This window comes from Macaca fascicularis, chromosome 20, assembly GCF_037993035.2.
Source record: "Macaca fascicularis isolate 582-1 chromosome 20, T2T-MFA8v1.1".
In the NCBI taxonomy this organism is placed as follows: domain Eukaryota; kingdom Metazoa; phylum Chordata; class Mammalia; order Primates; family Cercopithecidae; genus Macaca; species Macaca fascicularis.
This window is the reverse complement of record NC_088394.1, coordinates 52747400-52774049: the sequence shown is the minus strand read 5'-3', so window position 1 is coordinate 52774049 and position 26650 is coordinate 52747400. Positions and strand designations below refer to the sequence as shown.

Sequence of the window (26650 nt, the reverse complement as noted above, 5' to 3'; positions counted from 1 at the left end):
GATTAGTAAAACGGGTTCATAAATAGTATTTCCCTTTAGGATTGTTGGGAGGGTTCAAAGAAACAATGATTTAAACGGGCCTGGCAAAATCGAAATGTTATATGATAGCATGGAAGGAAGAGAGAGAGGCTGACCCGTGGTCGCCAGGTTGTGTGTACAGGGGGAAGGAGTTTGAGGGTCCTAGGTGGGAAGAGCGACAGGCAATGCGGGGGGAGGGCGGGGGAGAAACAAAAGTCACCTCCATGGCCACACATGTGCACACGGCTCACTCTCTCTGCTCCCAGCTCCAGCCAATGAAGAAGGTGAGCACAAGGATGGAGCTGCACACGGACCCGGGGGACGCAAAGTTGGTGGCAAAGGTGTAGGTCGGGGGATGGGGATAACGCGACTACCTGGAAATGGAAAATGGCCCTTAGGGTGTCAGGGGCCCCACGTACCTCCGGCGGCACAGCTCCTTCTGCACCAGCAGGCGCCAAAGGGGCAGCCCTCGGGGGCCCACCAGGCTGTGCTCAGGGGATAATGCGCCAGACCCGCCTACTGCGCACATCCCAACCCAGGACGCCAGGCGCCGCGGATTCCGCGTCAGGGTGGAGGAGGGGGTGCTCTGCACCCGGCGCCCTTCTCTACCTGTAAATTGATCGCCAGGTTCCTAGAATCCACCACGCCTCCCACCTGCCCCACTGCCTCTTCCCCTCTCCCTTAGAAACTCCAGCCGAACTTCGACTCGCAATGGACCCCAAGTGCTCCTGCTTCACTAGTAAGAGATACCGGGTTTCGAGGCCTTAGGATCTCCATTTTCATTCCAGAGGATAGAATGTCCCCAGGGCAGGAGGGAGGTGCATTTTGAGCTTTTCCTAAAGTGAACTCCTTTGCACTTCTCGTGCTTTTTCCCCGTCAAGGGCCTTCATCACCACTTAGAACGCTGCCATCTTCCCAGAGCCTCCCATTTCTGAGAAGACTGAGGCTTAAAACTGCCAGGTCACCCAGATAGCCAGTGGGGTCCTGGGCTGGGACCCAGTGCTCTGTCCAGCATTAGAGCTGCCTGAGGTGGATGGGAGGCAGGAAGCATTGCCTCTAAGGGATTCCTGACAGAAGGCCATGTGGAGTAAAATTAGGAGGGCACCTGCCCATCGGAGCCTGTGTGGAGAAAAGATGGGGCTGGGCTTCCGTGTGCCTGAGCAGAACAAGGTACCAGGTTTCCCGTGCACTGAGCAGGAGGATGCTGAGGGCCTGCTCCTAACCCGGCACCACACTCACTGCTCACTGCCTTTTTCTCTTCCTTGCAGGTGGGTCCTGCACCTGTGCCGGCTCCTGCAAATGCAAAGAGTACACATGAACCTCCTGCAAGAAGAGTGAGTGCGGGGCCTTGCCTGAGAATCTCCGGGCTGGACTGAGTGAGAGGAGGGATCTCAGATTGTGCAGGCAGGAGCAGGCTCATCACTAGCTTCCCACATCCCCTGAAACGGATTCAGGATCAGAGCTGGAGGAACATTAGAGATGGTTGATTCCCAACCAATCTTCATTCTTAACAATGAGGAAACTGAGGTCACAAGAGGCACCAGCCGGCCAACCATAGACCTGATTCTTGAAGACTTTCCTCACTGAAGTGTATGGTCCTGGCGAATTGTCCTTCCTTTGTCCGCACAGTCCCAGTCACTGCCCGTCCAGTCTTCTGCCCTGTCCTGGCTCAGTGGGGCTGAGCAAGTTTTTCATAGGAAGGCTCTCACTGCGAAGATCCACCATTGTCTCCTGATAGAGCACACCATCCCAAACGAAGGCTCCTCCGGGTCTCGGTGCAAGCTTGAGCCAGGCCCGCTGTTGGGGCAGAGAGGTGCCTGTTCAAGTCAGCTGTGACCTGTCCCTCTCCCCTTCTTGCCCAGGCTGCTGCTTCTGCTGCCCCGTGGGCTGTGCTAAGTGTGCCCAGGGATGTGTCTGTAAAGGGACATCTGACAGGTGCAGCTGCTGCGCCTGATGTAGGGAAAGCTCTGTTCCCAGAAGTAGAAAGTGTACGAACCCTTAATTGTTTTCCATATAGCACTGACCCATTAGTACATTTGGTTTTTCAAAAATAAAATAATAATAAAAGTTGACTTTATTCAGGCTTGGTTTTATTTTGTGTGCCTTGGACAAAAGTGACCTGATACCCGACAGAGCTGAGATGAGGGACTGCACTGAGAGTCCAGTCACGTGCATGCTGGTACCAGGTCCTATCACCTTTCACACTGAGTTCTTTAAGGCAAATCACATTACCTGTCTCAGCTAAAAAATGTAAAAGCATTATACATGTAGGCCGGGCATCGTGTCTCACACCTGTAATCCCTGCATTTTGGGAAGCAAAGGTGAGTGGATCACCTGAGGTCAGAAGTTCAAGACCAGCCTGGCCAATGTGATGAAACCCCCACCTCTACTAAAAATACAAAAATTAGCCGGGAGTGCTATCAGGTGCCTGTAATCCCAGCTATTCTGGAGGCTGAAGCAGGAGAATCACTTGAACCTGGGAGGCGGTGGTTGCAATGAGCCGAGAACGAACTGCTGTACTCCAGCCCGGGTGACAAGAGCGAATCTCAAAACAAACAAACAAACAAAAAAACACACCATTATACATGTAAGAGATGTAACGGTATGGGCATCTGCAACAGACCTAAGCTTTGGCAAAATGAACTGATATGAATTAGTATGAAATATAAAAACAAAATCCACTTTTTAAACTCAACAGGCAAATTATTAATATAAATATATAAAAATAAAATAATACGTATGAAAAACAATACATATATGAAAAACGAAATATATGATTATAGTTAAATAAATAACATAAAAATAAAAGAATTTACAAACATTGCATATCTGTTCGAGGGTGTGTATTTCACACTGGGAACGGTGTGTAGACTGACCCTCATGCATGGATCACTCATCTTCAGCAGTGCTGGCCTGGACATGCCCGAAAGGAACTATCAGTCCCGAACTGCCCCATGTCACTCATGGAACTCTCGCTACCCCTGAGAGCTCCTTGTTCTGACTCGGCTCTGAATCTTTGGAAGTTTCTCCTAAGGTCAGGCTGCAGTCTCCTCCTTCAAATTCCAGCCCTTGTTTACTCCAGGCCAGCACAGTGAATAGGGAGGTGGAGCGAAGTGTCCAGCATTGTCCTGGCAAGCTGACTATAGATAGTAACTGGGGCTCCCAGGTGAAGTATTTGACTCGGCCTCTGCAGGGGTGATGGCATATTCTGTAGTTTGAAGGGGTGTGGTGTGCATTGAGAAGGATGAGGACTGATCATTGCTACCGACAGCTGGTCCCTCCAGCTATCTGCTCAGGGAATTGTTATTTGTGGTTCAATCACAGGGAAGATGAGACAGGTGGTCCAGGAGTCAAGCCCTAGATGGGCTGCAGGTGCTCTTTGTGAAGAGGGAATTTCAGAAGGGAGCCTGGGCCAAGTGCAGGCTTTGGTGTCACACAGCTGGGTTCACAGCCCACTTCACTCCTTACGAGCTGTGTAGCCTGCACAACTCGCTTAACCTCTCTGAGCCTCCATTTCCTCATCTGTATATAGGAGATTATATTTCCATGCAGGGATCAAATGGGACAGTGGTCTGGTACTAGTGGCCTAGGGCTTAATGAACAGTGTTATTATAATCATTTCTCCATGTGGACTTTCTAGACAGACAATCCTGCTAGCTCCCATCAAGCTCCTTGGAAAAGGCCCATCTGCCTGCAGGTATTAAGTGGACTGAAGTTGGAGATGGGTTTGGAGTCTTGCTGTTCTGGTCTCAAGGGCATGTGGATGACCTCCTGCACCAGCTCTCCAGGATCAGACACTGCTCCAGCATTCAGACAGAGAACACACCTTTCCCACCTTTCAAGTCATTTGATTGTCATACAAACCAGGGACACAGTGAATGTGCAGGGTTTGGTGAGATGGTGCTGTCTTCTAGAGGAGTTGTACTGTCTTCTAGAGGAGTTAAGCAATCTTCCCAAGGTTACACAGTTCAGAAGTAAAGGCACAAATGAATCTATGCTGTGGGTGTCCTCATGCCCTCGCCGTAGTGGAAGATCATGCTGTCCATGGATGCTAAGCCCAGTCCCTCACATTCCAGAGCTGGAAGGGCCCATGGTTAGTTAGCCCAATTGTGCCCCTGACTTGATAGCTGGGGAACTGAAGCCCAGAGAGGACATGCAGCTATGCAGAGGCTCTGACTGCCAGCTCAGTGCTCTTCCCACTGTGCCTCTGTGCCAGAGGTAGTGTCTTCATGTGTCACATGGCAGGGTGACATAGGGTTGTGGTTGAGGACATTATCCTATGGTCAGCCTGTATGAGTGCCAATCCCAGATATATCATGCTGTATACCTGGGTGAAACAACCTCTCTGTGGCTCAGTTTCCTGGATTGTAAAAGGGGCAGAATATAATAATACATCATGTGCTGTATAAGCACGTTTTAGTTACAGATGCACTACGTATAGGAAGGTGGTCCTATAAGGTTATAAGGTAATTGTACTGTACCTTTCTATGTTTAACTACATCTAGATACACAAATACCACTGTATTATAATTGCCCTCAGTGTTCAGTACAGTATTATGTTGTACAGCAGAAGCAGAGGAGATATGAATGAGGAGCATTTGATGGCAACTTTCTGTGTCTGGAAGTTAAACTGATTCTTTTTCCAATAGTGGTTAGGAGCTTGCTTTTTGTATAAATATATCTAAGGGAATAGGAGTCATTTGAAACAGAAACATTACATCACATATTGGTGCAGGTGATCGCAGTACTGGCAGGCATCCTTCCAATTCTGTTATGGGGACAGGGACTGTCTTGCTCATGGCTTTGTATTTCTGGTGTGAATCCCTACTTTGTGGGAAGAGTGTAGGACCCTGTCAGGGCCACAGGACAGTGCTCATGTGAGTGATGAGTCAGACAGAGGACACCAGGGAGGGACACCAGGCCTGGCTTTTTTTTTTTTTTTTTTGCCTGGAGTAAAAATGTCATCTGTGCTATCGTCTGAGTCTGTTTGGGAGGCTATAACCAGATAACATAGACTGGGTAATTTGTAATACCAGAAGCTTGTTTCTGTCATTTCTGGAGGATGAGGTATAAGGCCAAGTCACCAGCATATTTGGAGTCTTGTGAGGGTCTTATTCTTCTTCTTGGGCCCTCACATGGTGGCAGGGGTTAAAGAAGACGCTTCTTCGGGCGTCTTTTATTAAGGCTCTAGTCCCACTCATGAGCGCGTTGTCCTCTCAGTGTAGTCACCTCTAAAATGCAGCACCTCTTAAAAGCAACACACTAGGAATCAGAATTTAACACATGAATTTTGGAAGGGTACACGCATTCCAGCCCTAGCAGCCATGATTGACACTAATGAAATCGTAGCTAATGTTGTAGAGCACTCACGATGTACAAGGTAGCATTCTAAGTTCTCTACATACACTAAATCATTTACTTTTATGAAACTATCCCTATTACACTCATGTATCACTTAATAATGGGAATACATTCTGATAAACCCATCTTTAAGGAGTTTCATCTTTGTGCAGACATCACAGAGTGTTGATTAGGTAGGATGATGACCTACTACGCACATAGACTACACATAGATTATATGGTGTGGCCTATTGCTCCTAGGGTTCAAAGCTCTACAGCATGTTACTGAATATTATATGCAATTGTAACACAATGGTAAATATTTGTGCATCTAAACATAGCTCAACGTTAAAAAGTCCAGTAAAATGTCCTTATTATAACCTTATGGGACCATCATTATATACACTGTCTAGAGTTGGCCAATATGGTATTTTTTGGCACATGAGTACATTCTACCCCTTTACACTGCAGGAAACTGAAACACAGAGAGGTTATGTCACTGACATATAAGTGACGCTGCTGGGTTTTGCATACATGCAGGTTGACCGCAGCAACATGCCCTCAATCACAACTCTCTGTCACCTGTTCATGAGAACCATGAGGACTCTGAACCTGCCACAGAGGCAGATTGGGAAGAGCACTGAGTTGGCAGTCAGAGCCTGTGCATAGCTCTGGGTCTTCTCTGGAATTCAGCTGCCCAGCTGCCTTCAAGGGCACAGCAGGGCTAACTGGCCACGGGCCCTTCCAGCTCTGGACTGTGAGGGGCCGGGCTTAGCATCCGCTGACATCATGATCTGCTGCTATGTTGAGCACATGAGGACAGCCATAGCATAGATTCATTCGTCCCTTTACTTCTGAGCTGTGTGACCTTGGGCAGATTGCTTAACTCCTCTAGAAGACAGTACAATCTCGCCAGACCCTGTACATTCAAAATGTCTCTGGTTTGTGTGAAGATCAATGACTCAAAGTGTGGGAAAGGCTTGTTCTCTGTCCAAATGCTGCAGCAGTGTATCATCCTGGAGAATTTTGTGCAGGAGGTCATCCGTATGCCCTTGAGACCAGATCAACAAGAGACCCATCTTCAACTTCCAGTCCACATCATACCTCCAGGCAGATTAGTGTTACCCAAGGAGCCTAATGGGATCTAACATGATTCTCTCTCCAGGAAGCACACGTGGACAAATGATTATAACAGCACTGTTTATTAAGGCCAAGCCAGGTGCCAGGGTACTGTCACACTTAATCTCTACATAAATTTATAATCTGCTTTCTACAAGTCAGGAAATGGAGGCATAGAGAGGTTAAGGGGCTTGTGCCGGCTCCACAGCCAGGAAGGTGTGAAGTGGGCTGTGAATCTGGTTATGTGACACCGAGACTTGCACATGACCCAGGCTGCCTTCTGAATTGCCCTCTTCACAAAGGGCACCTGCTGGCAAGCATGGTCCTGACTCCTGGGCCACTTGACTCATCTTCCTCTGTGATTGAACAGCAATAGCAATTCCCTGAAGCAGTAGCCAGAGGAACCTACTGTTGGCCTAACTACCAGTCACCAGGGTGATGCCTCACTCCTTCTTGATGAACAGCAACACACCTTCCAACTGCAGAATATGCCGTGACCCCTGCATTGGCACACGACATCCTTCATCTGGACCCAGTCCTTCTCATGACTCTGCATTGCCACGATGATGCTTTCCTCCACATCCCCAGTCACTTTGCTCCCCTGAGTTAATCAAGGTTGGAATTTAAAGAACTAAAGTAGCTTAATCTTGGGAGAAACTGCCAAAGATTCAGACACAAGTCACTACAGGGAGCACTCAGGGGTCAGCGAGTGTCCTGTTGGTGACACTGTCCGGTCAGGACTGATGGTTCCTTGTGAGGATGTCATGACCACTGCTGCTCAAAGTGTGTAATCTACACACTAGGGCCTGTGTGCTATTTACAGTCTGTAGTGCACAGCATCCATTAACATATATGTAGATTATAAAGTTGTAATTTTCCTGGTATTTCTTTTTATATTGATTGAACTTTTTCCTGTTGAGCCTAAAAATGGATTTTGTAATTTTTTTATGAGGTCTCCTTCTGTCACCCAGACTGTGGTGCAATGGTGAAAACATGGCTCACTGCAGCCTTCAATTCCTGAGCTAGATGGATTCTCCTGCCTCAGCCTCCAAGTAGCTAGGATTACAGACTTGCACCACCAAACTTTGCAAAGTGTTTGTTTATTTATTTAGAGACAGGAGTCTCCCTATGTTGCCAAGGCTAGTCTCAAACTCCTGGTGTCAAGTGGTCCTCCCATTTGCCTCTCAAAATATAGGGAATATAGGTGTGAGTCATGCTGCTCAGCCAGATTTTGTATATTGAATTTAGTTTCATGATTTCCATTATTAGTATTATTTCATTTACCAAGGTTTAGGTGTGGAATGGATAGGAATGAAAAACCCCTCCTTCATCCTGGAGTTTGAGAAGCTTCGTGTAGAAGTAAATAACTAAAGAGTTTGATTCCATCCCCTGTAGTTACTTTTGAACCTGAAATCCAAAGAGGAATTGAAGTTGGACAGAGAAATCAGAGAAGAAACAGGAGGCATTCAGAATTTTCTGTGCAGCATTTGAGAATGAAGGTGGTCCTGTATCCCGGATACCCACCAATGACCTGACGATGTGCTATTCCTTTCTGCAAAAGAGGAAGCACAGTGAGGCAGCTTGGCTTGCCTTAAGGCACTTGGATTGTTAGGGGCTCACATTTCCATCTAGAGCCCAGGAGTCTGCATTCCCAGTTCAATCCCTGATCCCAGTCTCTGATTTCCAAAACACACAAGGGAAACTGAAGGCAGAATCATGTCTAAAGTGTTTAATTATCACTCACATATTTCATAGGAAAAAGAATGTAGCAAACCGGTCAAGGTGGTATAAAAAAAAAATCTAGGTTTGTACATGTCTGGCTATTAACATCTGGGAGAAAGGCTGTCCTGGCATCAGTCGCAGCAGCTGCATGTCTCTGACGCCCCTTTGCAGACATAGCCCTGGGCACACTTGGCACAGCCCACGCGGTAGCGGGAGCAGCAGCCTGGGGAAGAAGAGGAGCGTGAGAGGTCACAACTGACTCGCCCAGGGACCTCCCTGCCCAACAGAGCCTCCAGCTCCAAAGGACCCTTAGTTCAGGATGGCATGGCTTTGTCAGGAGACAGCTAGGGAATACTTGGGGTAGGTCTTCCTATGAGAAAGCTGTCCAGCCCCAAAGGCGCCCTGGACAGGGCAGAAGACTGGAAAGGCAGTGACAAGGTATGGGCAGAAAGGAAGGCCAGTTCCCCAAAAGCATGCCTCCAGGGCCAGCCTTGGGTTCCCTCCCAACCTTAGCCCCAGACAATGGAGATGGCCCCGCACTCACTCTTCTTGCAGGAGGTGCATTTACACTCTTTGCACGTGCAGGAGCCGGCGCAGGAGCAGGAGTCACCTGTGAGAAAGAGAAAAAGCCAGTGAGCCGTGAGTGAGATGCAGAAGATACAGCAGTGAGTTAATGAGTGTCCATTGCCCAAGACACAGAACCCGGGAGCCCCTTACCAGCCGCGCAGGAGCAGTTGGGGTCCATTGCAACCCGAGGAGAGGCTGGAGTTCCCAAGCCAGAAGGGAAGAGGCAGTGGTGCACGTTGAAGGGGTGGTGGAGCCCAACAGCCAGCGGCTGCTTTTATAGTCAGCGGAGGGGGCCGGGCGCAGACACCTCGCCCCGCCCTTGCACCCGCCCTGCCCAGTCTGCCCCGCCGGCCGTCCTGGGCTGGGCTGTGCGCAATAGATGGGCCAGGTGCAATGTCCCTTGAGCTCAGCGGGGTGCACACCGTGGGACGGCCACTTTCGCACCGGCTCGCGAGGGAGGCGCTGTGCGGCTTCTCTCACCCTGCCGGGCCTTCCCAACTTCCCTGAGGTTGCCTGCTACACCCGCCCCTTGGCTTTCTGCCTACCCCAGTATTCTGTCTTTTCCCCCACTTTCACCAATGCCCAGGTCTCTAGTCAATAGCTAAGCCTTTCCTGGAGTCGAGGGTAACCCCAGTCTTGTGCTCCACTTTCTGGATCTGCCAAAGCAAGGAACATAGCAAGGCAGCAGTGTGCAAAGGGCAGGCCAAGGGTGCAAACTTCACATCTCTGGCCTTATCCGCCCTGTCCCCGGTTCCTACCTCAGTCCTTTGGTCACGTTTCTCCTGTGCGCAGCAACACGGAAGACACAGGGCTCTGCCTCTCTCTCTTCCATTCTCCACTCTTGAGGGCCTGAGTGGGCACCTTTGTCCAGGTCCTCCTTTGCATAAATCTCTCCAGGGTCTCCCCACAGCTTAGCCGGGTACCCTAATACAGGATGGCAGTTTTGAAAGTGTGGGATGTCCCTAGAAGAGGGATCATTGAAGGTGATATGAAGATCCTGCATTAAATTAGAAAGCAAGAGAGCTGCTTATTTTTCCTTCCATGTTTCTATTGCTCTACGGTTACACGGGTCTGGGTTTGGTCCTGTTTAGTCACTTTCTTTGAACCCTCACAACAACCATAAAGGGACATGTGTTCTATTTATGAACCCGTATTCCTAATCTGGACAATGACAATACCAGCAGTTCAAGCCACTAGCCCAGGGTCAGGGGGCTGGGAAGTGGCACTGCTGGGTGTGAATCCTGTCAGCTTCTCAAGGGAGAGAGGTCAGTGATGAAGTTTCCCTATGGCTTAGGTATGTTTATCTCTTCACTGATTGAAATCTTTAAACAAAGCCAAGCATCAAGGTCAGTCCTAGAAGCAAAACAGAGACATAGAGGGATATGAATAAGCATACTTTGACGGGAGGGAGACAGGGCCCTGTGTCTTCCGTGTTTCTGTGCACAGCAGAAACGTGGTGGAAGAACTGAGGTGGGGACGGGAACAGGGACAGGCAATGCCAGAGATCCGAAGGTCGCATCCTCCGCCTGTCCCTTGCACACTACTCCCTTGCTATGCTCCCTGCTCCCGCCAATCCAGACAGTCGAACAAGAGACTGGGGTTGCACTGGGACTCCAGGAAAGGCTTAGCTGTAGACAAGGGGGTGGGCAGGCCCCGGGGTGTGGGGCGCAGGTCAGCATTTCCGGGCACGCGGAACGCCAAGGAGTGGGAGTAGCAGGTAACCTTAGGGAACTGGGAAGGCCCGACAGGGTGAGAGAAGCAGCTCACCCGGGTGCACAGCGCCTCCCGCGCTAGCCGGTGGGAAAGGGGCGGCCAGGCGGTGTGCACCGACCTGCGTTCACCGTGCTTTGCGCCCGGCCCGTCTGCTGCGCACAGGCCAGCCCAGGACCGCGGACGGCTGGGACTTAGGAGGGCGAGTGCAAGGGCGGGGCGGGGTTTCTGCTCCCGGCCCGCTCCCCGACTATAAGAGCAGCCGCTGGCTGTGGAGCTGCACCACGCACTCCAGGTGCTCCACCGCCTCTTGGCTTCTCGCTTGGGAACTCCAGAGTCTCGCCTCGGCTTGCAATGGACCCCAACTGCTCCTGCGCCGCTGGTAAGGGGCGCCCGGGTCTGTGCCTTGGGATGCCAAATTCCCAGACACCATGGAGAGTGTCCCTGGGTTTGAGGAGGTTGCGTTTTGCGATCTGAGGTGAGGGGATTCCTTTACTTCTTCCAGTGCTTTCCTCTTGGTCGAGCTCCTGACAGCATTGGCCTCCTCCCTGTGCCTCTGTGTCAGAGGTGAGGGTCTTGAGGCTCAAGGCTGTCCTGCTCCACATCATCCCGTTGGTCACGAGGCTGCTGGCTGAGCCTCAATTATCTAACCAGGCTCTGAGCATCTGGATTGGATGGGAGGCAAGGGCCATTGCCTCTTCGGGGTTCAGGACAGAATGTGGAAGTCGCAGTCTTCCCGGGCTGCGCCTGGAGACTGGGACTTACCTTTGGAATACAAATGGAGGGGGCTCGGTTTTCCCAACATGAAAGGAGAGGAGATGGGGCTTCTCTTCCTCTGCTGAGTGGGAAAGGAGCTCTGAGGGCTGGCCCTGCACAGAGGAGGGGGAACTGGACACTCATAGACCCACTGCTGTATCTTCTGCATCTCATTCACCACTCGCTGGCTTTTTCCGCTTCCTTGCAGGTGGCTCCTGCACCTGCGCCGGCTCCTGCAAGTGCAAAGAGTGCAAATGCACCTCCTGCAAGAAGAGTGAGTGCGGGGCCATCTCCAGGAATCTGGGGCTGTGGCTAAGGTTGGGAGGGAACCCAAGGCTGACACTGAGTGCTTGCTTCGGGGGAACTGGCCTTCCTTTGCCCCAGTTGGCTGTGTCATTCCCTCTCCAGGCTTTCTGCCCTGAGTTCAGATGGAGCAGGACAGCATTTTTCTCTTGGGACACAAACCCCAACTGTACCATCCTTGATTTCAGAACAGAGCTGTGGCACACAAAAAAAGCATCCTCTGGGTCTGGCATCTGAGCTCGAGCCAGGCTTGCTATTGGGGCAGGGAGGTGCCTGGTCCAGTCTACTGCCACCTCTCACTCTCCTCTTCTTCCCCAGGCTGCTGCTCCTGCTGCCCCGTGGGCTGTGCCAAGTGTGCCCAGGGCTGCGTCTGCAAAGGGGCGTCGGAGAAGTGCAGCTGCTGTGCCTGATGTGGGAAGAGCTCTGCTCCCAGGTGTAAATAGAGCAACCTGCACAACCTGGAGGTTTTTTTACATACAACCCCTAGCCATTTGCTGCATGTCCTATTATATTAAATATGTGAATGACAATAAAACAATTTTGACTTGAATCTTACTGTGGTCTTCTTTGTGTGTCTTGGAAAAAAATGGACTTGGGTGGGGGTTAAACCACGAGTTTAGATAGCAGGTTCTGGATGGAAATGTGAGCCACTAATAATGTGAACACTTTTAGGCCAGCCAGGTTACCTCATTGAGTTTACACTTCTGTAAAATGGGATTGCACTGTGCACACCATATGGGTGGGGACCATACATGATCGCTTCCAGTCTCATGCCAAATGTAGCACAGAAACTGCATCCCTCATTTTTATTTTCTGATTTTCCTGCCCAGCCTCAGATCCACATTGGATTTGAGGCTTAAAAGTGGCTACAGTGCTGGTACTCAACTCCTCAGTTCCTTGAATCCTACAAGGGTGCTAGGCTTTTGATGTTTTGTCACTGCCAAATCTCATGTTGAAATGTGACTTCCAATATTGCAGGTGAGGCCAAGTGGGAGCTTTTGGGGTCATGAGGACAGATCCCTAAAGAATGGCTTGGTGCCATCCCATGGTGAAGAGTGAGTTCTTCCTCTGGTAGGTCACTCCAGAGCTGACTGTTTAAAAGAGCCAGACACCCTCCCCTTCTCTCTCTTGCTCCCTGTCTCTCCATGTGATGTACCTGCTCCCCCTTGGTCTTCTGCCAGGATTGCAGGCTTCCTGCGGCCCTCATCAGAGGCAGATGCCTGCACCACACTCTGCACAGCCTGCAGAAGCAGAAATCAAAACAAACTTCTTTTCTTTATAAATTACTTAGTCTCAGGGATTCCATTAGAGCAATGCAAACAGGCTAGCACAATGGGGCTTTTCAAACACTTTGGTGAAGGACAGTTTTTACTTCCTATCCATCACAGACTTAAACTTTGGTAAATGTAATAGTATCGATCATAGAGATAATGAGATAAAACACCACATACAAAACCCATTTTTTAGATCCAACAGGAAAGCAGGTCAATAAATCCATAAAGAAATAGGAAAATGAAAGATGTACAAACTTTGAACATATGATGATGTGCATTGTGGCCCAGAAACAACAAACCAGACCAGGCATGGTAGCTCAGGCCTATAAACCCAGCACTTTGGGAGGCCAAGGTAGGTGGATAACTAGAGGCCAGCAGTTTAAGACCAGTCTGGCCAACATGATGAAACCTCATCTCTACTAAAAATACAAAAATTAATCGGGCATGATGGCATGCGTCTGTAATCCCAGCCACTTGGGAGGCTGAGGCATAAGAGTTGCTTGAACCCCGGAGGCAGAGGTTGTGGTGCACCACGATTGTGCCACTGCAGTCCAGCCTGGGCAACTGAGACTCTGTCCCAAAACAAGAAAAGAAAGGAAACAGCAAACTGGCCCCAGTGTGTGGCTCTCACACCTTGAGCGGCACTGCCCAGCACATCCCCACAAGGAACCATCCGGCTTGGCCTGCCCAGTGTCACTGACGGGACACTCGCTGACCCCTGAGAGCTCCCTGTTGTGACTGGGCTCTGAATCTTTGGAAATTCCTCCCAAACTCAGGCTGAATTTGCCCTTCTTTCAAATTTCAGCTCTTGACTCCTTCCGACCAGTAAAGTGACTGGGAATATGGAAGGACATGCCCGGCATGTCCCTGGCAAAATGAAGTGTGTGTGATCATGGGTTCCACATGAAATGCTTCACGCCTGCCCATGCAGGAATGACGGAGGATTCTGCAGTTTGGAGGGTGTGGTGGTGCTCAGTAGGAAGGAGTAAAGCCCTGGCTGACTTGTAATTAAAGCCAACAATCAGTTTCCCTGGCTATGTGGAGGAAACGCTATTTGATGTTCAGTCAAAGAGGAAGATGATCCTTCTGTCCTGGAGGTCAGGAGCACGCTTGCCCACTGCTTCCCTGTGAAGAGGAGACTTCAGAAGGCGGCCTGCGCCTAGAGCACGGGTTTTGGTGTCAGGCAGTCCTGGTTCACAGCCCACCTCACCATGTACTGGCTGTGTGGCCTGAGTGCAACACTGAAACTCTCTGAGCCTCCAGTTCCTTATTTGTAGAAAGCAGATTATATCTCAATGCAGGGATTACATGACAGCATAATCTGGCCCAAGGCTAGCGTTTAATAAATAGTAGCAATGATGATCATTCTCTCTATACTGCCTTTTTTAGAGAATGAAGCCTGTTAAATCCCAAAGGTAAGAGAAATCTTATGGGTTTGAAAGCACTGCTGTGAATTGGATGCTGGGAATGGGACTGCAACCTGGCTGATCCTGCCAGCAGTGTGGATGACCTTCTGCGGAAAGTGCTTTTCAATAAGATGCTGCCCCAACATTTGACCAGACATAAAATCCATTCCCATCCTTCATATCATCTGATCACATGACTTCTGGAATGACAGCCACAGGCCTCAAGACTGGGACAGCAAATATGCAGGGCCTGGAGTGCTTATGTTGTCTTCCAGATTAGTTAAGTAACCTACCCAGCGTCACATAGCTCAGAAGTCAAGGGATGAATGAACGTATGCTACACCTGGTCTGTGGCCCTGGCCACAGCTGGTAGATTATGATGCCACTGGATGCTAAATCTTGCCTATCTTAGTTCAAAGATACGAAGACTCTTTGGGATGAACGAATGTTACTCTTGGCTTGACAGATGAGAACTGAAACCCAGAGATGTCACAGAGCTGTGCAGGGGGACATTCCTGTCCACAGAGTGCACTTCCTATTGCTGCCTCTATGCTAGGTTTTCTGTGTCCTTATCGTTCATGTAACTTGGTGGCAGAGGGTGGTGGGTGAGTATATGATGCTGCCGTCAGCATGCATGAGTGCAAATCCCACCTCTGTTACTTTTAGCTGCATGACACAACCTGTCTATGGCTCAGTCTCTTCCACTGCACAAGGGGCATAATACTAACCTCTGTATTATGGAGGTATAAAGGAGACGCCTGTGAAGCCAAGGCTGGTATCCCAGAGCACGCGGGGAGGTGGGTGGAAGGCAACTTCAAGGAAACTGGGAAAGGCAGCCGCGACCTCAGGGACACGAGCACACAGCCCCTCCTGCGTGAACCGGCGCCAAAGGGGTCCCCTGGCCCTTCTGCGGCGCACAGCCCAGCCCAGGATTTAATGCCTACAAGCAACTTAGAATGGTGTGAGGGGTGTGGGGTCTATAATATTAGCTGTTGCTTTTTTTTTTTTTTATCATTTTATGGCGCATAGGGGATATTTATTTATTTGCACACAAAGGCCTGGAGTGCTCAACTGTGTATCCTGTTATTCTCATCTGCCACAGGAGTATATGTCCTGTGGTCCAAAGAGAGCCATTCAGTGTTCCCATAACATTGTAATCAACATTAGGGTTATAAAGCTATGAGCAAGATTCTGTGCTTCATGTCAGATACAGAAGAATGACTGCCCTTTCCGTTACCACCTGCACCATTTTTTAGTTAATATTTTACACTGAAATGATTAATACTTTCATACACATACTTTATGAAAATCAAACTCTTTTCCATCAGAGAAAGTGAAAATCAATCTTGTCCCACACATGGAAGACAGCCCCAAATTAATGTGCGTGTGCGTGTGTGTGTATGTATTACACTTATGGATCGCTTTTGCCACTGTCCATCTTAGAGCTGGTAGCTTCCTGTTGTTTATTTGGGGGTTTTTTGTCTCTATTTTTTGAGACAGAGTTTCACCTTCTTCGCCCAGCTGCAGTGAAATGGCCCAAGCTGCAAACTCTGCCTCCCTGGTTCAAGTGATTTTCCTGCCTCAACCTCCTGAGCAGCGGGATTACAGGCAATTGCCACCAAGCCAGGATAATTTTTGTATTTTTAGTGGAAACAGGGTTTTGCCATGTTAGCCAGGCTGGTCTCCAACTTCTGACCTCAGGTGATCCATCAGCCTCGGCCTTCCTAAGTGTGGGATTACAGGTGTGAGCCACTGGGCCAGCCCCTGTTTTTTAAAAAATTTCCAGCAATAGAGAAGTGTTGATGACATACCTGGGCTAAAGGAAGGCTTGATCATGGACACTTTCCATTAAGAGGCTGGCTGGATTTAAATCAGTGCACAACTGTTTACTTCTGTGACGACCAGTTACTTGGACTCATTTCTTTGCAGTCCTGTGATTAGCAAAATGGGTTCATAATTAGTATTTCCCTTTAGAATTGCTGTGAGGATTCAAAGAATGAAAGTGATTAAAAAGGGACTGGTGCAGACTCAATGTCATGCAATAGTCAGGTATATTGAAGAGAAATAACTGGATGTCTTGCTTTTTATTTTTTTTAGAGACAGTGACTTGCTATGTGGACTAGGCAGGACTCGAACTCCTCGACTCAAGTGATCCTCCCGCCTCAGCCTTCTAAGTAGGTGGGACTACAGCTTTCCACCACCTTCCCCACCTTGCTTTTTAATTTAAAGCAGGGTCTGCATGTCATCTGAAGTCATCTCTCTTTGGGGACATCCCACATGTCCAGAACTGCCAGCCGGCAGTCGGGGTGGCCCATTAAGCTGTGGGAGCATGGAGACCTATCTGCAAAGGAGGACCTGGACAAATGTGCCCACACATCCTCTCAGGCGAGGAGAATGGACGGGAGAGAGAGGCCGACCCGTGTTCCCGGTGTTGCTGTGTACGGAGGAGCGGGTCAGAGGAACCGCGGTGTGGACAGGGACAGGCAAGGCGCGGGGACGAGGAGAAACGAAAGCCACATCGGTGGCGGGTGCTCTGCACACAACTCGCTCGCTACCGCAGGCTCGCCGCTCCGCACTCAGCCGATCCGGGGACGGGAGCAGGAGGGCTGCACCCGGACTCCGGGACAGGCCCAGCTGAAAACGGCGGGGCGAGGGGTGGGGTGGAGACGCTCCCGTCGCCAAGGCTGGCGTCCCGGAACCTGCGGGGAGGAGGGTGGAAGGCAACTTCGAGGAAACTGGGAGAGGCGGCCAGGACCTCGGGGACAGGGCGTACCGCCGGGCGCACAGCCCCTCTGCGCGAACCGGCTCCAAAGGGGCGGTTCCGCGGCGCTTCCCCAGCGGAGCTCAGAAGATGGTGCCCCCGGCCCTTCTGCTGCGCACAGCCCAGTCTAGTACCGCAGGCGGCGCGAACCCAGCAGGGCGGGTGCAAGCGCGAGGCAGGGCCTCTGCGCCCGGCCCCCTTCCCTGAATAGAAAAGCAGCCCCAGGCCGTGGCGCTCCACCACGCCGTCCACGTGCGCCTTGCTGTCTCTCGATTTCTCGCTAAGATCTCCAGACTCACCGCGGCTCGAAATGGACCCCAACTGCTCCTGCGCCACTGGTAAGAGAAGCCCGACTCTGCGCCCTGGGTTTCCCATTTCCCAGCCCCAGTTCAGAGGGTCTCTGGGTTTGAGGAGGTCGCATTTTAAGTTCTGAGCAGAAGGGGACTCCTTTACTTCCTTAGGTGCTTTCTTTCTGATCACGCCCCTGAGAGCACTGCCCTCCCCGCTGGGCCTCTAAGTCAGAGTTAAGGATACTGAGGCTCAAGGCAGTCCTGCTTCACATCACCCAGTTGGTCAGGGTCCTGCTGGCTGGGCACCAATGTTCTCCTCCAGGCTCTGAGCAATCAGGATGGATGGGGGGCTAGAGACATAGAGTCTTCAGAGTTCAGGACAGAAGGTTGTGGCTCGCAATCTCAGTATTCCTGGGTTGGGTGTGCAGCAGGGACCTTCCTGGTGGAGTGAAACAGGAGGGTGTTTGCGTTTCCCAGTGTGAGTGGGGAGCACATGGGGCCTCTATTCCTCTGTCCTGAGTGAGAAAGGAGCTCTGAGGGCTGGCCCTGCACAGAGGAGAGGGCACTGGAGACTCATTGACCCACTGCTGTCCCTTCTGCATCTCACTCACTGCTCACTGCGTTTTTCTCTTCCCTGCAGATGTCTCCTGCGCCTGCGCCGGCTCCTGCAAATGCAAAGAGTGCAAATGCACCTCCTGCAAGAAGAGTGAGTGAGGGGCCATCTCCAGGAATCTGGGGCTGTGGCTAAGGTTGGGAGGGAACCCAAAGCTGACACTGAGTGCCTGATTCTGGGTAACTGGGCTTCCTTTGCCCCTGTTGGCCATGTCGTTCCCTCTCCATGCTTTCTGCCCTGAGTTCAGATGGGGCAGGGAAACCTTTTTCTCTTGGGACACAAACCCCAACTGTACCATCTGTGGTTTCAGAACAGAGCTGTGGCACACAAAAAAAGCATCCTCTGGGTCTGGCGTCTGAGCTCGAGCCAGGCTTGCTATTGGGGCAGGGAGGTGCCTGGTCCAGTCTACTGCCGCCTCTCACTCTCCCCTTCTTCCCCAGGCTGCTGCTCCTGCTGCCCCGTGGGCTGTGCCAAGTGTGCCCAGGGCTGCGTCTGCAAAGAGGCGTCGGAGAAGTGCAGCTGCTGTGCCTGATGTGGGAAGAGCTCTGCTCCCAGATGTAAATAGAGCAAACTTCACAGCCTGGGTTTTTTTTTTTAATACAACCCTGAGCCATTTTCTGCATTTCTTTTTATATTAAATATGTGAATGGCAATAAAACAATTTTGACTTGAATCTTAATCTGGTCTTCTTTGTGTGTCTTACAGAAAATGGACTTGGGTGGGGGGTTAAACCACGAGTTTAGATACCAGGCTCTGGATGGAAATATGAGCCACTAATAATGTGAAAACTTTCAGGCCAGCCAGGCTACCTCACTGAGTTTACACTTCTGTAAAATGGTATTGCACTGTGGGGGCCGTACATGATCGCTTTGTCTCATTCCCAGTGTGGCACAGAAACTTCACCCCTTATTTTTATTTTCTGATTTTCCTCCACAACTTGAGATCCACTTGGATTTTGGGCTTCAAAGTGGCTATAGTGCTGGAACCCAAGTTCCTAGTTTCTTGAATCCTACATAAGGGCTATGATTTAGATATTTTGTCACTGCCAAATCTCATGTTGAAATGTGTCCTCCAATATTGCAGGTGGGGCCTAGTGGGAGGTTTTAGGGTTGAGGACAGATCTCTAAAGAATGGCTTGGTGCCATCCCATAGTGAAGGGTGAGTTCTTCCTCTGGTGGGTCACTGCACAGCTGGCTGTGAATGAATGAAAGTGATTAGAAAGGGACAGGTATAGACTCAATGTTATGCCTTAGGTATACTGAAGAGAAATAACTGGATGTCTTGCTTTTTAATTTTATTTTTTTAGAGACGTTGACTCCCTGTGTTGTCCAGGCAGGACTCTTACTCCTGGGCTCAGGTGATCCTTCCGCCTCAGCCTCCTAAGTAGCCTGGACTACAGCTTCCTGCTACCTCCCCCATCTTGCTTTTAAATTTAAAGCAGGGTCAGCACATCACATGAAATCGTCTCATTTTGGGGGTTTCCCACATGTCCAGAACTGCCAACCGGTAGTGGGGAGCCTGGCTAGGCTGTGGGGAGCATGGAGGTTTATTTGCAAAGGAGGTCCTGGATAAATGTGCCCCCACATCCTCTCAGGAGAGGAGAATGGAAGCGAGAGAGAGGCCGACCCGTGTTCCCCGTGTTAATGTGTACGGAGGGGCAGGTCCGAGGGACCTAGGTGTGGACAGGGACAGGCAAGGCGCGGGCGAGGAGAAACAAAAATCACATTGGTGGCGGGAGCTCTGCACACGACTAGCTCGCTACCGCCCGGTCCCCACTCCGCACTCCGCCGATCCGGGAGCGGGAGCGGGAGGCTGTGGCTGCACACAGACTTCTGGACATGCCGAGTTGAAAACGGTGCGAGGGGTGGGGGGGAGACTAACGAGACGCCAAGCTGGGTTCCCGGAACGCGCGGGGACTAGGGTGGAAGGCAACTTTGGGGAAACTGGGAAAAGCGGCTGGTACCTCGGGGAGACCGCGTACCCCGGGCGCAAAGCCCGTTAGCGGTGCGCCAAAGCGGGGAGCGGGGGTGGTCCCGCGGTCGGCACCCAGCGCTACTCAGGGAACTGTGCGCCTGACCCTTCTACTGCGCACAGCCCAGCCCAGGACCTCGGGCGGGGCGGACTCATCGGGGCGGGTGCAAGCGCCGGGCGGGTGCAAGCGCGGGGCGGGGCCTTTGCTCCCGGCCCTCTTCCCCTGACTATTAAAGCAGCCCCTGGCTGTGGGGCTCCACCACGCCTTCCACGTGTGCCTTATAGGCTCTCAACTTCTTGCTTGGGATCTCCAACCTCTCCACGGCTCGAAATGGACCCAAACTGCTCCTGCACCACTGGTAAGGGATCCTGGGTTTCTGGTCCTTAGGGTATCTATTTCCCCGCCACAGGATCGATGCCCCTAGGAGTAGAGGTGTTTTTTGAGTTCTAGCTAAGTGGAGCCATTTATTTCATTGATCTAGTGCTTTTCCTCTCAGCGCCTTCATCACCCCTAGAACATTCCTATTCTAATACCTCCCATTTCAGAGGCGAGAGAACTCAGGCTCATAATTCTCCTGCTCCGTGTCACCCAGGTAGTCGGGGGCTGCTAGGCTGAGCCCCAGTACACTGTGCCGTTCCTGGGGTGGATGGGAGACAGGGGTTGTTGTCTTTTCAGGATTAAGGACATAAAGCCCATCCTAGCCTCTAGAGATAGAAGTAAGGTCAGGCTTCATGGTGCCCTGAGTCCAACAGGAGCTATCTATCTATCAGGCCTGGCAATGCACTCAGCTGGGAGTATTTGTTGACCAACTGCTGCTGTCTTTATCAAATTCACTGCCTTTTTCTCTTCCTTGCAGGTGGCTCCTGCACCTGCACTGAGTCCTGCAAGTGCAAAGAGTGCAAATGCACATTCTGCAAGAAGAGTGAGTGCGGGGCCATGTCCAGGAATCTGGGGCTGAGCCAAGTCAGAGGCAGGAACCCAGAGCTCAGCAGGCAGGAGTAGGCCAGCGGTCAATTTCCCATCTCCCCTTCCCCAACAACTGATTCAGGATCAGAGCCAGATCTTTAGACATGATTGATTCCCAAATTTCATTCTTAAAATAGACAAACTAAGGCCAAGAGAGTGCACCAGCCTGCCAAGCACAGACATGACACCTAAGGACTTTCCTCACCTAAGTGTATGGTTCTGGGGAGCCAGCCTTCCTTTGCCCTTGATAACCCCAGTCACTGCCTCTCCAGCCTTCTGCCAGGTCTGGGGCTCAGATGTGGATAAGAAGCTTTTCACAGAAGACCCTCACTCAAAAGGTCCGCCACTTATCGCCCATCTCCAACAGTGCATGCCATCCTGAACTAAGTGTCCTCTGGGGCTGGGGACAGAGCTTGAGCCAGGCCTGTTTGAGGGCAGGGAAGTCCCTGGTCAAGTCTGGTCTGACCTCTCGCTCTTCCTTCTTCCCCAGGCTGCTGCTCCTGCTGCCCCGTGAGCTGTGCCAAGTGTGCCCAGGGCTGCATCTGTAAAGGGGCATTAGAGAAGTGTAGCTGCTGCGACTGATGTCGGGAAGGCCCTGCTAGAAGATGTAGAAAAAGTGACCTGCACAAACATGGAATTTATTCCATACAACCCTGACCCATTTACTGTATTGTTTTTTTATGAAATATGTGAATGATAATAAAATTGTTGACTTAATGCTGGCTCTGTTTTCTTTGTGTGCCTTGGAAATAGGGGACTCCATACCCAACAGAGCTGGGACAGTGGATTGCATTGAGGATCCAGAGACCTGGGTGCTGGCACCTTGTCCTATCACCTTACACACTGAGGGCCTTAAGGCAAATAGGCACCTGCCTCAGGTCAGTTTCTTAAATAGAAATGTAAGAGCATGGTGACAGGTGATATAACGCCACAGGAATCTGTCACAGACTTAAGCTTTGGTAAGATAAAATCCATTAGTATGACAAAAAGAAAAAAACACCAAATTCATTTTTTATATTGAATAGGAAAATTTCAATAAATATATGGAAGACAAAATAGGAAAAATAAAATTACACATTTGTTCTAGGGTGTATATTTCAGACTGGAAACAGTTCACAGACTGGCCCCAGTATGTGCGTCACACGCCTTCAACAGCACCAGCCAGGCCATCCCCACATGGAACCATCAGTCTTGGCCTCTCCAGGATCTCTGATGTGACTCAGTATCTCTGAGAGCTCCATGTTGTGACTTAGCTCTGAAACTTCAGAAGTTTCTCCCTAGGTCAGGCTGAAATCTGTTCCTCCTTCAATTCCAGCCCTTGGTTAATTCAGGCAAGCAAAGTAACTGGCGGAGTGTAGGAAATTACCCAGGATCCTCCCAGCAAGATGGAGTACAGAGAAGGATTAGTTCCGGATGAAGTCCTTTGAGTCTGTCTATGCGGAGGTGATGGCCTATTATGCAGTTTCTAAATTGTGGTGGTGGTCACTAGGAAGGAGTAGGGCCCCAGGTAACATGTAATTAATGGCAGCAATTAGTTCCTCTGGCCATTTGTTGCGGGAATTGCTATTTGATGTTCAAAGAAGAAAAGGTGTCAAGCGGCCCAGGAATCAGGACCATGCTGGCCTGCAGGTGTCCCTTTTGAAGAAAGCGCTCCAGAAGGTAGCCTGTGCAAAGAGCATGGGGATCAGGGTCAGGGCAGTCTTGTTGAACCGCCCACTTCACCACCTCTGTCCTGGGCTGGGAGACCTAGGCAGGTTGCTCAACCTCTCTGAGTCCCACTTCTTCCTTTGTAGAACTGTCTGTCACAATTCAGAGCTAGAAGGGCCCTTGGTCAGTGAGTGCAGCTGTGCCTCTGATGGGTGCGATGGCGTGTTGAGGCTGAGAGGTCACAGAGCTATGCAGAGGGATACACTGCTAGCTCAGTGCCCTTCCCACTGCCGTCTCTGTGCCAGACTTTCAGTGTCCTTGGGTTTTACATGACACGGTGACATAGGATGGTTGTTGAAGGCACCATGATGCAGTCAGCATGCATGAATGCAAATCCCAGCTGTATCGTTTATATGACAGTGACACCACCTCTCTGTGGCTCAGTCTCCTCAACTGTGAGTTAACATAATGATAGAGTCTGCTGGTGGGAGCAAATCACTTAAAACATGTAAAGAACTTAAAATGGTGCCTGGCTTGTGTTGAGTAGTCTGTAATAGCTTTGATTTTAATCTTTATTCATAGCATAGGGATACTTTTCTACTTCTAAACAAAAGCCAGGCCTAGTGGGCTTAGTTGTGTGTCCCATGTTGTTCTCATCAATAACAGGAGCGCATGACCTGTGGCCCAGAGAGAGTCCTCCACTAGTCCACAAATAAGGATGCATACTGGATACATAAAGCCATGAGCAAGACAGTCCCTGTCTGCATAACAGATGCAAAAGGATTCCTGCCATTTCTGCTATAACCTGCGCTGTTATTTTCTTTAACATTTTCTCTTAGGTAATCATATTTCTTTAATATATTTATAGGAAAAGCAAACTCTTTGACACTACTGAGAAAAAGAGTCAGTCCCACTTGCAGATATGGAACGCAGCCATAAAGTTACGTATACCTCCCTCTGTCACTCTCAGAATTGACCTGGACATTTGTTTATGTTTGAAGATTTCAAGCAGTAAAGAGGTGCTGAAGACATACCCAGGCCAAAGGGAAGCTTTGCCCTTGACCTCTTTCCCTTGAAAAGCTGCCTGGATTGAGACCCACAGCACCACTGTTACCAGCGCAGGGCGTCCAGGTTCTCAGCACCTCGAACAAAGAATTTGACAAATGCACAAAGTAAGGAAGGAATGAAGCAACAAAAGCAGAGATTTATTGGAAACAAAAGTATACTGCACAGGGTGGGAGCTGGCCCCAGCAAGTGGCTCAAGGGCCTGGTTATAGAATTTTCTATGGTTTAAATATCCTCCAGAGGTTTCCCATTAGTTATTTAGTGTACTCCCTATGTACATGAAGTAGTGGCCCCCTATCTGACTGATGGCAGAAAGCAACCAATTAGAAGCTGAAGTGAAGTTACAAAGTTACTGCTATGCAAATGAAGAGGTAGTCCAAGGCAGTCCAATTGGTTGTCATAAGGGACAAATCAGAGGTACTTTCAATTTCTCATCTGCCATGCAGACAAAGGGGAGAGGGGTTGCAAACGAAGTAGCCTTTGGTCCTTTTGTTACTTGGGTGTAGAAAGCTGGGGTTTTCCTTTTGGTTTAGTTCTAGAAAAACTGTGAGTCAGTTTTAGGTTCACTGCCACCAGAGCCTATTCTCTTGCCTCAGCACTTCCACCCTCTGTCCTGGGCTGGTTACTTATCTCCTTGTGTTGTCGTCGTCTGATTAGTAAGATGCCATTGTAAAGAGTATTCCCCTTGAGGGTTGCTGAGAGGGTTCAAGTAGCCAAAGTGACTAAACAGGGTCTGGCCGAGACCAAAAGCTCTGCAATAGTCAGGAATTCTGAAAGGGAAGTAAGCACTTTTCCTGCTTCTTAATTTAATGCAGGGTCACCACATCAGGGCAAAGAGCCCTCCCTTGTGACCTCCCAAGCTTTGGATGTCCTTAGTCTTGGTGGGCCAGCTAGGCTGCAGGAAGCCCAAAAGAAGTTAAAGCCAAAGAGGACTTAAATATGCCCATCGCCCCCTCAGGAATGGAGAATGGAAGGGAGGGAGGCTGGGCCCTGTGTCTGGCCTGTTGCTGTGAAGAGGACAAGTGAGGCCAAAGGACCTGGGTGACTATGCAGGTGGGTGGAAGGTCACATGGGAGGCTGGTCCTCTGCACACAACTCCCTCGCTGTGCTTCCCGTCTAGGTCCTATTTAGGGACAGGAGCACTAGGCTGGGGTAGCACATGGACTCCCACAGAGGCGAAGCTCAGGTCACTGATGCGGGCTGCTGGGGTGGAGATACCGCGACCACCTGAGGCTGGGTTCCCGGACCGCCCAGGGCAGGAATGGAGTGCAATCTCCGGGAAATTCGGGAGGACCGGGATTACAGCCGGACGCCGCGTACCACCAGGAGCACAGCCCCTCCAGAGTGAGCGTGAGCCAAAGGGCCGCCCCCGAAGTGTGCACCAGTCATGTTAAGGAGGATCCTGCGCCCGCCCGCCTGGTGCTCACAGTCCGGCCCTGAACCCTGGGCGGTGCTGACACTGCGCTGGGCAGTTGTGAGAGCTGGGGCCAGGCCTCTACACCCTGCGCCCTGAACTGACTGTAAAGTCAGGCGGCCTACTCCTGGGATCTGTTCCGGCTCCCACGGGCCCCCCTGTTTTTTCACCTCTGGCTTAGGAACTCCAGCCTCACCTGATCTCCAAATGGACCCCAGCTGCTCCTGCGCCAAGGATGCTTGGTTTCCGGTGTTAGGATCTTCATTTTCATACCACAGAATAGAGCACCCTTGGGGCAGGAGGCAGGTGCATTTTGAGCTCTTCCTAAAGTGGACTCCTTTGCTTTGCACTTCTCAAGCTTTCTCGCCGCCAAGCGCCTTCATCACCACTTAGGACATTGCGGTCTTCCCAGTGCCTCCCATTTCTGAGGAGAGAGGACTGAGGCTGAAAACTGCCCGGCTGCAGGTCACCCTGAAGGCCAAAGATGTGCTGAACTAGGACCCAGTGCTCTGTCCAGCATTGAGCTGCCTGAGGTGGATGGGAGGCACACAACACTCGCTGCTCACTGCCTTTTTCTTCCTTGCAGGTGACTCCTGCACCTGTGCCAGCTCCTGCAAATGCAAAGAGTACAAATGCACCTCCTGCAAGAAGAGTGATTGTGGGGCCTTCCTTGGGAATCTGGCATCTGGGCAGAGTCAGAGGAAGGATCCCAGATCTCCACAGGCAGGAGCAGACCAATGACGAACTTCCCACATCCTCTTGCTTCAGCAAATGACTTAGGATCACAGCCGGAAGAATACCAGAGATGGTTAATCCCCAATCTTTATTCTTACCATGGGGACACCAAGAGAGCACACCAGCCGGCCACGCCCAGGCCTGATACTTGAGGACTTTCCTCACTTAGGAGACTGTCCCTCCTTTTACTGCAAAGCGCATGTCACTCCCTCTTGAGTTCTCTACCCTGTCCTGGGCACAGGAAGGGTGGGTAGCTTTTTCATGGCAAGACCCTCACCCCAAAGATCCAGGAGTTATCTCCTGACAGAGCAATGCCATCCTGAACTAAGCATCTTTTGGGGCTGGAGGCACAGCTTCAGACTGGCCTCTGTTGGGGCAGGGAGATCCCTGGTCAAGCCTGCTCTGATTTCTCACTCTCCCCTTCTTCCCCAGACTGCTGCTCCTGCTGCCACGTGGGCTGTGCCAAACGTGCCCAGGGCTGTGTCTGCAAAGGGGCATCGGAGAAGTGCAGCTGCTGCGCCTGATGTTGGGACAGCCCTGTGCCCAGATGTAAATAACACAACCCCTGCAAACCTAGTTTGTTTTTTAAATACAAACCTAACCCATTTACTATGTCTGTTTTCTTAAGTGAAATATGGGAATGATAATAAACATTGTTGGCCTTATTCTGCCTCTGAATTTTTTGAGGGGTGTCCTGAAATAAGAGACCTCAGACCCAGCAGAACTGGGATCATCCTATAAGTCGAGGGCCTTAAGACAACTCGGGTCACCTGTCTCAGGTCAGTTTCCTAGCTAAAAATGTAAGAGCATCGGCCGGGCGCGGTGGCTCAAGCCTGTAATCCCAGCACTTTGGGAGGCCGAGACGGGTGGATCACGAGGTCAGGAGATCGAGACCATCCTGGCTAACCCGGTGAAACCCCGTCTCTACTAAAAAATACAAAAAACTAGCCGGGCGCGGTGGCGGGCGCCTGT

The 26650-nt window shown here is 50.6% G+C and overlaps 5 protein-coding genes and 1 pseudogene across 7 annotated transcripts; 5 read left to right on the top strand and 1 right to left on the bottom strand.

Annotated features, from left to right (window-relative positions):
- Window positions 1-698: 698 nt before the first annotated feature.
- LOC102144029 (metallothionein-1-like) lies at window positions 699-1972 on the top strand (annotated as a pseudogene).
- Window positions 1973-8193: 6221 nt separating this feature from the next.
- LOC107126435 (metallothionein-2-like) lies at window positions 8194-9015 on the bottom strand. The gene is made up of 3 exons (XM_015443127.4): window positions 8917-9015; window positions 8744-8809; window positions 8194-8422 (listed from the first exon to the last, which is right to left on the bottom strand). The coding sequence occupies exons 1-3, from the start codon at window positions 8942-8944 to the stop codon at window positions 8331-8333; spliced, it is 186 nt and encodes a 61-aa protein (XP_015298613.1). The 5' UTR covers window positions 8945-9015; the 3' UTR covers window positions 8194-8330.
- Window positions 9016-10757: 1742 nt separating this feature from the next.
- On the top strand, window positions 10758-12082 carry LOC102141023 (metallothionein-1E-like). Its single transcript, XM_005591984.5, has 3 exons — window positions 10758-10858; window positions 11441-11506; window positions 11854-12082. The coding sequence occupies exons 1-3, from the start codon at window positions 10831-10833 to the stop codon at window positions 11943-11945; spliced, it is 186 nt and encodes a 61-aa protein (XP_005592041.1). The 5' UTR covers window positions 10758-10830; the 3' UTR covers window positions 11946-12082.
- A 5132-nt stretch (window positions 12083-17214) lies between these two features.
- Window positions 17215-18552, top strand: LOC123566757 (metallothionein-2). The gene is made up of 3 exons (XM_005591981.4): window positions 17215-17314; window positions 17907-17972; window positions 18320-18552. The coding sequence occupies exons 1-3, from the start codon at window positions 17287-17289 to the stop codon at window positions 18409-18411; spliced, it is 186 nt and encodes a 61-aa protein (XP_005592038.3). The 5' UTR covers window positions 17215-17286; the 3' UTR covers window positions 18412-18552.
- A 1556-nt stretch (window positions 18553-20108) lies between these two features.
- Window positions 20109-21534, top strand: LOC102140106 (metallothionein-1A). Its single transcript, XM_005591983.4, has 3 exons — window positions 20109-20209; window positions 20708-20773; window positions 21308-21534. Exons 1-3 carry the CDS (start codon window positions 20182-20184, stop codon window positions 21397-21399), a joined length of 186 nt encoding a protein of 61 aa, XP_005592040.3. The 5' UTR covers window positions 20109-20181; the 3' UTR covers window positions 21400-21534.
- Window positions 21535-24906: 3372 nt separating this feature from the next.
- LOC102139484 (metallothionein-1E-like) lies at window positions 24907-26202 on the top strand. 3 transcript variants are annotated; one of them, XM_065536818.1, is made up of 4 exons: window positions 24907-25171; window positions 25243-25249; window positions 25530-25595; window positions 26111-26202. In XM_065536818.1, the coding sequence occupies exons 1-4, from the start codon at window positions 25151-25153 to the stop codon at window positions 26200-26202; spliced, it is 186 nt and encodes a 61-aa protein (XP_065392890.1). In that variant the 5' UTR covers window positions 24907-25150. The 3 variants fall into 3 exon arrangements, with proteins under 3 accessions (XP_065392890.1, XP_065392889.1, XP_005592036.3); XM_065536817.1 differs by lacking the exon at window positions 25243-25249 and having other exon boundaries at window positions 24907-25173; window positions 25522-25595; XM_005591979.3 differs by lacking the exon at window positions 25243-25249 and having other exon boundaries at window positions 24907-25175; window positions 25527-25595.
- The last annotated feature ends 448 nt before the right edge of the window (window positions 26203-26650 follow it).